At 40.8% G+C, this 10,816-nt stretch overlaps 1 protein-coding gene across 1 annotated transcript in view; it reads left to right on the forward strand.

Annotated features, from left to right (window-relative positions):
- Positions 1-10,816, forward strand: part of ZRANB3 (zinc finger RANBP2-type containing 3) — a 259,543-nt gene that overhangs the window by 8,478 nt on the left and 240,249 nt on the right. Inside the window, exon 2 of the mRNA XM_030887987.2 lies at positions 7,891-8,058. Coding sequence (XP_030743847.1) covers positions 7,898-8,058 — 161 coding nt within the window. The 5' untranslated portion in view covers positions 7,891-7,897. The remainder of the gene's footprint in view (positions 1-7,890; positions 8,059-10,816) is intronic.

Genomic DNA, 10,816 nt, shown 5'->3' on the forward strand with positions numbered 1-10,816 from the left:
GAATGTACAAATGCGCTTTACCCAATTGATGTGTATATGGATTGTGATAAGAGTTGTATGAGCCCCTAATAAAATGATTTAGAAAAAAAAAAAAAGAAATGTGGCCTTAGTAATGCTATGGGTGGCAGTGAAGACAGGGCTGTGTATGAGAACGACAGCAGTGATGGGGATGACTGGGAACTCAGTGATGCTGACCATGTCTGTGCTGATAACCTCACCCCAGCTAAATGAAGCTCTGTCAGGACAGACATGATGAGGAGGAATCCAGTTTTGGAGGATTTTAACTCTTGTGTTTTAGCTTGGTTGCTGATTGAACTAAGGTTTTTGCACTTTTAAAGTTATTATTGATACCATATTGTTTTTGTTGACCCTCTTTTGCACTTACAGAGCTAGTTTACTGTTTTTCTTTGAAATAAATATTGAAAAACATATAACCTACTGATGCCGCAATTAATGTAATTTTATTGGTATCTATATTTTGAAATTTACCAGTAGCTGCTGCATTTCCCAACCCTAGGCTTATACTTGAGTTTAAAAGTCCCCAGTTTTTGTGTTAAAATTAGGTGCCTCGGCTTATATTCAGGTCGGCTTATACTCGAGTATATACAGTATATGAAATGGGAATGGGACCATGATTGGGACATCTACATTAAGCTGACAGAAGAGCTTAGGACAGTGGTTCTCTACCTTCCTAATGCCCTGACCCATTTACAGAGTTCCTCGTGTTGTGTTGGCCCCCAACCATAAATTATTTTTGTTGCTACTTCATAACTGTAATTTTGCTACTGTTATGAATCATAATGTAAATATCTGATATGCAGGATGCATTTTCATTGTTACAAATTGAATATAATTAAACCATAGCGATTAATCACAAAACAGTAATTATAAGAGGGGAAAAATGAGGAGCTCATGCCAGGGGCTTAAGTGGCAAGCAGATGTTTTGAGAATGATGATGGCAACAAATGTGCAAATGTGTGTGACACAACAGATGCATGTATGGATAAGTGTTGTATGAGCTCCTAATAAAATGATTTAAAAAACCCAATATGTAATGATATATTGTGAAATATTTATTTCTAATTACAAATAAATGAAATTTTGTCTTGAAGCATGGTGTAACATAGTCTTCACGCCTTGTACTCATATGTGGACGTATCTGCATGTGGGAAGACTCGCCTGGGGACGCATAAAGGAGTGGTGTCTTGGTTCCTAAGACTATCGGATACCTGTTTTTCGATGGTCTTAGGGAACCCCTGGGAAAGGGTCATTTGAACCCCAAAAGGGTTGCAGCCCAAAGGTTGAGAAATGCTGACTTAGATTGATCCAGGGCCTTCTGACAAAGGCGTGGTCAGGACATAACACGTGACTGTGACCCTAAAAAGGAAGTCTTGATCAGGCAAACCCTGAAGGGAGACTGTCCCTGTCTCAGCTTCTTGGGTGGGTTGGTGAGGGAAATCCCCTTTCTAATGCGATCTGCCTGAGGTCAAGACTTTTCTGGTTGATGAATCAAAGAAACCAGATTATCTTAGAATAAGGAAATAGTCTGAAGGACTTCAGTCACAACTTAATCCACATGAGTACTCTGCAAACAGATTTTAGGTGTTCACTCTTATTTGTAGCCTTCTGCAAGCCTAGTGCTCAGAATCTAAGCTTTAACACAGTCACACAAAAAGCAAAAACTAAGTGCCATCATGTCAATTCTAACTCAGTGACCCTATAGGACAGGGCAGAACTACCCCTGTGTTTATTTCCCTGGCGCTGTAAAGCATTCCAGTGACAGAAAGCTTCTTTATTCTGTGGAGTGGCTCATGGTTTCAAACTGCTGAACCTGTAGTTAGAAGAAGTCCAGCCTGTAACCCACTATGCCACCAAGGCCATTTGTTTTATGTCAAGGTAGCCAGCCCCTAGCAAATCACAGGTCCAATAGGCACAATTGTACAGCAGTAATAAGTAAAGGTTATATTAAAGTCATAGAAAATAAGGAGAGATAAAGAGAGATTGAAATAATGGGGTCAGATACATTTCATGGTAGCATGCTCACCTCAGCCCCGCTCGGTGGTCCATGTAAGGATGTGGCAGGTGGGAATTGCAGGAGAGAGCAAGAGCCGTTTATTACTAACCAAGGCTTAAATATCTTTTGGGGGTGTGTCAGGACATACATCACAAGAAGGAGTTGTGCTATAGGTAGTACAGTGATGAAAGGGAGACAATCTAGGGGTATACATGCAATAGGAAGGGGAGGGATTGGGGATATACAAGTGACAAGATGGGCAGATCCTAGATTCAAGGAGGCAGCCTAATTTTGTATGTCGCTGAGCAGGTTTGACCTGTACTCTGGCTCTCCATGGAAACCATTATCAGTATGTGAACCTCACCTACAGTGGTCCAGACTGATGTCTGAATGCCTTCAGGGAGAAGTAATCCATTGTCCTTAACAGCAGGGAGTGGGCCCCACCTTTGGTGGTACCAGACCATAGTCTGAAGGCTGAATGTATCTGACCTCCCACGTGTGCTGGCAAATAGCCTCTAATGTTTGGCATATCTTTGGGAGAGACAAAGCTGGGGAAAAGTCTTTATATCCCACAAGTTTATTCTTCAATAAATGTTAGCCATTGGTATTATTGAAATAAAGTAAGTCCAAGAGAGGACAAACTATGGATCTTGTGGTTATTCGCCTACCAATCCACTAGGGCTCCTTTTGTTAGGTGTATGTTCAGATTCTCTACCCTAGGCAGTGTTGGTTTAGGAAGGTAGTGTGTTTCTGGAGTGTGTTCATTTCTTCTAGGTTTTCACGTTTCTTCGAGTACGGTCAATTCACTTATTATGCTATTTCAGTGGGACCTATTGTGATGTCCTCCATTTCAGTTCTTATTTGTGTTGTTTGCATCCTCTTTTGCTTTGGTAGGTTTTTGCCAGTGCTTTTGCCCATTTTATTAATTCATTCAAAGAACCAACTTCAAATCTTGTTAATTTTTTCTCTTTTGTTTCTACCTGGGTCTTTTTTTTTCTCACTTGTGGTGACTAGGCTTATTTTGTTGCTTTCTTTTTTATTTGCAGATAATACACCGAGGTGTTGATTTTGTTTCTTCCTTTTTTGATGTGTGGACTTATTGCTATAAATTGCCCTCTGAGCAATTCTTATGCTCCATCCCCAAATCTTTGTGTCTTGTATATTCATTTCCTTTGATTTAATAATTTGAAATTATATTTCATTTTTAATCTGTCACTCAGTAGTTTTCATGTTAGTTATTATTTAGTTTCCATATATTAGATTTTCCCCTCCTCAATCTGCCTATTCTTGATTCCTAATTTTATATCATTGTGCTCTGAGAAGATGCTTTCTAGTACTTCAGTGGTTTTGCAATTTCTGGAGGCTTGTTTGTGGTCTAACATATGCCATTGTTCTGGAAAGAATATGTAGTGTACTGCGGTTGGATGGAATATTCTGCATGTCTCTGTTAGTCTGGATTCTCTAGAGAAACACAACCAGTGACACTTGTATGTGTTGTGTATAGAAAGAGATTTAGCTCAAGAAATGGCTTATATTGTGTAGAAATAGATAAGTCTGGTTCAAGTCAGGGTAGTCTGCTGATGTCTCCTGGCCTTTGCAGGCAACAGAGTAGGTGATCTAGGAGCCAGACCAAGATGATGAAGCAGAGGCAGTGTAGGACACAAGCTGACGGATGTAGAGGTCCAAAGTCAGCCAAATGAATCCACTGTCTACTCTGCTGGTGGCTCCTGGGACTGAGGAACCAGACTCAAGATCCAACTCCTGCAGAAGGCGAAGAGCCGAAGAGAACGCAACTCCTACATCTCTCCTCACACGAAAAGGCTTATGATGCCAAAGAGATTTCCTCAGACTTCAATTCAATTGATAGGTTAAGCCTTCCTTTCATTAAAGTCAATTTTATCAGAAATTAATATTGCCAATCTTTCTTTTGAGTGCCATTTCCTTGATACATGTTTTCCATCCTTTGATTTTTAGATTCTTTTATCTTTGGGGCTAAGATCTGTGTCCTGTTTGCAGCATGTTGATGTCCTATTTTCTTACTTGAGCCTTTGTGGTTCCATGTTGAACTTTTAATCATAAGGTCAGCAGTTTAAAACCACCACCACTCTGTAGGTGAAAGATGAAGCTTTTTACTCCTTCAAAGAATTACAGTCTCTGAAACCCACAAGTGCAGTTCTACCCTGTCCTTTAGGGCCACTATCAGTCAGTGGTGTGTTTAATCCATTAACAGTCAGTGCAATTATCAATAGGTATGAATTTTTTGCTGTGTATTACCTGAGCATGCGCTCAAGCAATGCTGCTGGTCTCTTTGTTCTTTAAATTTCTGTGCTGAGTTATTTTATGGATTTTCTTCTTTCCTCTGCTGCTGCTAATTTAGTGTTTACTAAATCTCTGATTTTCTTTTTTTTCTCTTAATTTTACTTGGTATACTTGTATATCTGGATTGACTTTTGGGTGGTGAGGCCATGTATGTTAATAAGAGCTTATTGGTTCTCTGGCCAAAGAACTTCCTTCAGTATTGTAAAATTGGTCTCAGTTTTATAAATTCCTTTCATTTCTGGGTATCTTAAATTTCCTTAATTCTGTCTTTCATGGATTCATTCCCCCCCTTTCAATCCATTATCTATTTCTGAAATCGTGATATTAATCTCCTGGTTTTGTATCTGCTTTTTGGGTATGGGTTCTATTTTTCTTTCCTTCCATTTTTCCCCTTGCTCTTGTGTTCTCCTGAGCTCTAAGAGATTGTTTTTTGTTTGTTTTTGTATTTTCCTTGATTTTGAATGTTTTCCTTGATCTTTCTCTCAGTCTCTTGAAGATACTTAAATATTCTTTTGAATTCCTTGTCAAGTGTGTTATTTTTTCCCCAGGAAAATTTTCTGGCTCTGTGTTGTCACTTTTTATGCCAGTCTGTCTTGTTTCTTCAAGTGAACCAAGGTTGTAGTGTTGTTATATTTGTATGTAGTTGGTAAGTTAGTGTTTTACCCAGGTACTTTGTTTTGTTATTGCTAAGTGTGTGTTCCTTTGCTTGCTAGCCTGGGAGCATCGATGGTCTCAGTACCTATTTCTTGGTTGGTGTGGTGGAGGATGGGAGTGTGTGTGCAGGTACTTTTTGTCTTTTCATGTAGAGTTGAGGTGGGTTGGGCTGGTGCTAATCTAGTGGTGCAAGAGCTGATGATGATGATGCTTGTCCAGTAATGCTGCACCAAATGTGGCTTTTCCTAGATGATGTAGGCATTACTGCTTTTTCCCAGCCATGGGACAAGGAAAAGAAAAACCAGAGGGGGAAAAAACCACCACAGCAACAAAAGAAAATGAACCAAAAAGGGAGCAAGAACACGAGAGAAATAAAATCAAACGGGGCGAGAGGGGTGGGGGGGACGCTGAAATAATTACAACAAATGAAGAAAAATGATGAGGAAAACTTTTAAAATGAAGCAAAGAGGCAAGAAAGGAAAGGGAAAGGAAAAGAGTTGTAAAGTAAAACAAAAAGAATAGGAAGGGTTGGAAAAGGGGAAATAAACAAAACTAAGAAAAAGACAAAGGCAGTTAGGAAAAAAACAACACAAACAAGGGCAGGAAATGAAAGATGAAGTGGGCGTGTGTGATTCTCAGGCAGCACGTCTGCCCTGTGAGGAGCCAGAACACCATCTGCTCCATGTGCTGGCCAAGGAGGGCGCTGATGAGGGCGCTGTAAATCAGCGCCCCTGTTCCCAGGAGGCTGATGGGGCTGGGGGTGGGGGGAATGATCATCTGATGCATTACTTCTGGCCTAGAGTGGTAGGGGGGCGGGGGTGGGGGTGGGGGACAGGCAGCTCAATTTGGTTCTATGCTCTCCAGGTCGAAGGCAATGCCAATCGAGTGCCACCAAACATAGGAGTGGCATGTTCTCGTGCCTGATTCACTTGTTTTTGTTTTGTTTTGTTTTTTATAAATACTTTTATTGGGGGCTTTTACATCTCTTATCACAATCCATACATTCATCCAGTGTGTCAAGCACATTTGCCGCCATCATCATTTTCAAAGCATTCTCTTCCTACTTGAGCCCCTGATATCAGCTCCCCATTTCTTCCCCCCTCCTCCCCCGCCCGCCCTCCCTCAGGAACTCTTGATAAGTTATAGATTATTATTTTCATTTCTTACATCATCCTCCATCGCCCCTCACCCACTTTTCTGTTATTTGTCCCCCTGGGAGGCAGTTCTAGATTGATCCTTGTGATCGATTCCCTCTTTCTCCCCCCACCATCCCCTAATCCTACTGGTATCTCCGGATTCTCTGTGTTTCGGGCTCTTATCTGTAGCAGTGTGGATTCCCTGGTCTAATCCTATTTGTAAGATAGAATTGAAGTCCTGATAGTGGGGAGAGGGAGAGAGAGACCAGGTTCAACCCGATGCACCAAGACATGAATACAACATACCAGCATGTACCAGGGAACCAATAGAGAGGTCTGCGGGTCTGGCCCCAACCCCAACTATGTGGAGACCTTCCCCCTGCCTACCCCCCAGAAGAATGCACTTCAGAGGACAGCACTGGGGCTACAGCTTGGGTAGAGAGGTGCATCAGATTATAGCACACAGGAGAAACGAAAAGGATGAAGAGGGAGGAGGACATCCTGGCCTGCTTGGACTGGTGCCTGATTCATGAGGGCATACCTCCTGGCTTGGAACAGGGGCCATGTAGGGGTGCAGGTGTCACCAGCATTTATATATCCTCTCCTGTGGAGATATAAACAATACCCTCCCAGACACGCACAGGGAGGATCGTAGGGCTGGCCCCACCATGGGACATGGCATCCCTCACTGAACCATGGTGCTGCGGGGACAGCAGAGTGGGAATAGTGCACGGTCTAGCCCCATCACGCTGGGGTCAGGCGCTGAGAGCATGCAGCATAGCAGCAGGGGGAGCAGAGTGATGAAACCCCCAGGGAATACAAAAAAAGGGGGAGGGAACTGATCATTCTGGTCCCTGGGAGAACCTGGGAAATAAGGGGAAAACATGCACCACTCTGGTCGGCATGTAGCTGCATGACCCTGGGCAAGCAGAGGGATTATCAATCAGCTTGTTGCCCCAATATCAACTGCACTTAGAAATTCAAAGTGGCTATGTGCTGTCAGACTATTTGACAGCTCACCATTCCGTTTCTTTATATGTTGCTTTCATTCAGTTTCTTATAGTCAGTATTCAGTCCATTTCTTTATATGTCACTTGAAGCTTAGGCTTCCAGTATTTTCATCTGTATCTCTTTCATTTGATTTCTTGTGCCTATGTTGTAGATAATCCAAGTCATTTTTCTGCCTACTCCATCATCTTATCAGAAGTCCAGTCTTAACAATTTCTTGTCTAGGAGAGTTTTTAAACCACAAAAACCAAACCCATTACTGTCAAGGTCATTCTAACCCCTACAACCCCATGTCTTACTGAGTTGAACTAGCCCGCAGGTTTTCACAGCTATCTTTCTTGAAGCATTTGACTAGTTCCTGCTTATACAACACTACTGCATGGATTCAAACTGCCAACTTTCAGAACACACTGTTTACCCGTCCAGGCCCATCTGTATGGCTTATGTTGTGGCTCAGTGCATTACAGGCTGTTGAGTTCCTAGGTTGTACATTATGTAATTGTGTTTGGACTCAGTGCTTTAAATTTTCTCCGTAGCTTGTTAACGGATCATGATTTAATGGTTGTCTCTCTTGTGTAGATAATACATCAAGATTATATATTAGCATCTTTCCATTATCATTTGAACAGTGAAATTATATACAGATAGATAGATATATAATATAAGAAATGAAGTGTTAATTGCGTTGGATTATGGAATATACTTAACCTGTGCCTACTTCACCCATCTCACGTTGCTGTATGGTCTGTTTGTTTTCAGGGTCGATATGCATAGAGTTCGTAATATGAGAAAGCCTCGTATGCCTCAAACTTCTTGTTTGGCAAGTGAATCTGAAAACCAGCTGGATTATTTGCCTGACAAGCTAAGAGCAAAGCTGCTTCCTTTCCAGAAAGATGGCATTGTTTTTGCCCTTAGAAGAGACGGCAGGTAAAGTATATCTTTCAAGACACTATGAAAATGCCATACACTTTGTCTCAACACCTTATTATGTAAACATTTTAAACATACACAAAGTTAAAAGACTGTTTACAGCACCTGCGGTTAAAACATTTGGCCATACATCATTGCTTGTCCGTTTAGCCATCGTCACTCCGATCCTTCCTGTTCTTTTCACTCACTTCTATTTAACAGGCAACATTAGTATAAACTCCCCAAACCAAACCTATTGTTGCTAAGTCTATTCTGACTCATCGCCACCATATAGACAGTACATCTGCTCCTAGGGGGTCCGAGACTACCAGTCTTCTTTTAGAGAGTATGCAGTAGCCGCTGAATTGAAGCCATTGACCTTTGAGTTCCTAGCCCAGTGCTTAGTGCATTGTGCCACCAGCATCAGGTTTTCTCCTAATTACTTCCAAATCTATATTAACCAGAATTAATATTTGTTTACAATTCTGTTTCCTGTTAGGTTTTAAATTAATAAAGTATATAAATCTTAACCAATACAATCAAACTTACCCTCACAATCAACCATGAATCTTATGGTTTTTAAGCCAAAGATTTGGCTTTGCCTGTTCTGTAACCCATGTAAATGGGATTCAGTATGTACTGTGTTTGGAAGACATTCTTCCATTTAATGTAATATGTTTGAGATTCACCTATGTTGTTCTATGCATCTATATACTTTGTTCCTGTCCTATGCACTTGTGGCATATGCACATATGGGTGTATATCTGGGGCTTGTCACCTTACTCCGGGATCCTTCCAGTCTTTCCAGCTTGGGCATAACTTCCATAGTTTCCCTTTTTGCTTTCACAGAGTTAGATTATGTTTTAGTCTAGAGGAGCAATATCAGTCAAGCATATATATTGTGTTAGACAGGTTTCTCTAGAGAGAGAAAACCAGATTGCTAATAATTTTATATATATATTTATAAAGATAGATATATAACATAAGAAATGAACAGTGAAATTATATACAGATAGATATATAATATAAGAAATGAAGTGTTAAATTATAAAGCAGTACAAATGGATCAGTGCAACTCACTCCTGTGAGAGAGGTGTGAGACAATGGCAGTCCTTCAAGTCTTGAGGACTGCCAGGTAGTCCTCTGTAGAGAGAATCAGGCTATCCTGGCACAGGCAGCAAACAGCAAGGCAGATCACCAACAGTCAGCCAGGTCAACAATCAGTCCCAAGCTCAAGAGATGTAAATTACAATTGTGTGGCGAAGCAAATCTTAAAGGGACCTCAAATTACAGTGACACAGTCCATGGGCTAGCTGTCCCACAGGTAGTGTAGCTTGCAAATTGAGGCACAGAACAAGCAAGGCAGCTGCACACTGGCCCGATGATCAAAGAGCGAGAGACAAGAAAGGCGAGACTTACAGAGCCACTCATCTGTCTGCCCTTGAATGAATCCCACATGTGCCTATCAGCCAGGCTGGCACAATAAACTAACTCAATCCACCCCTTGCCAAACTGGCACCTGTACACAATTTTTTAGCCATATACTTATATAATTTCTGGACATTGATGAAATCACACTTATACTTATCATCTATCATCTATTATACATATAAATGAAAACACAGCCCAGTGTATCTGATATATCATACCTGAACAAAGGAAAGATATGCAATAAGCACATAAAAAAAATACATTGACAATTACAAACCTTGCTTTTGCAATTGATCACGTGGTCACCCAGTGCCCTTCTGGTAAATCTACCAAGAGTGCCCCTTTGATATTACTAAAAATAAAATTTCCATAAGCTTGTGAGTAGTACTTTCTGACTTGCATTCGTGTTTGAGGTCTTCTAGGCCTTTCTTTAAATCAGGAATCTTTTATCTGCCAAGGACCATTTGGATATTTATCGTATCAGATGTGAGCCATACTCGTCAACCTACTTACTCCTAATGTGATGGCTGGAACTGCTTCTCTTTATTGAAGCCTGTAATATTAGCTGGTGTTGATGATTTCATGGCCTCGTATAGCCCTTGAGGAATCCCTGGTGGTATAGTGGTTAGCATGGGGCTGCTATCCACAAGGTCCACAGTTTGAAACCACTAGCCACTCCTCAGGAGAAATACATGGCTTTTTACTGCCTTAAATAGTTACAGTCTCGGAAACTCACCAGGCCAGTTCTACCCTATAGGATTGCTATGAGTCAACATGAACTCGAGAGGAATTGTTGAATTATAAGATAATTTTTTAAATTAAAAGATCATTTTATCGAGGGCTCTTACAGCTCTTACAACAATCCATTCATTCATTGTATCAAGCATATTTGTATATATTTGCCATCATTGTTTTCTGAACATTTACTTTCTCTTGAGCCCTTGGTATGAGCACCTCTTTTTTCCCCTCCCTCCACCCACCACCCTGTGACCCCTTGATAAATTATAAATTATATTTATATAGGATATAAATCTTTATGGGAGCAGAAAGCCTCATCTTTTTCCTTTGTCATGGCTCCTGAGTCCGAACTGTTGAACTTCTTGGTTAGCATCCCCAAGACTAGCCCACGATACTAAAGACTAGTCTATCTGTTCATGTGAAGATTTACAACCCCTGGCACCTTATAAACATTACTATGAATCCAAATGGACTCTGTTGCAGTAGATTTGGTTTTTGTTTTTCAGGTATGTTTGTATTCCACTTTAGCTGGTACTACAAATACTTTCTAAAGAAACTGTACCAATTTAAACATGTATCAGTAGTCTATAACAGTTCCATTAAAAAA

Source organism: Echinops telfairi, unplaced genomic scaffold (assembly GCF_000313985.2).
Source record: "Echinops telfairi isolate 266 unplaced genomic scaffold, ASM31398v2 ScPeMD7_4;HRSCAF=17, whole genome shotgun sequence".
NCBI classification, from domain to species: domain Eukaryota; kingdom Metazoa; phylum Chordata; class Mammalia; order Afrosoricida; family Tenrecidae; genus Echinops; species Echinops telfairi.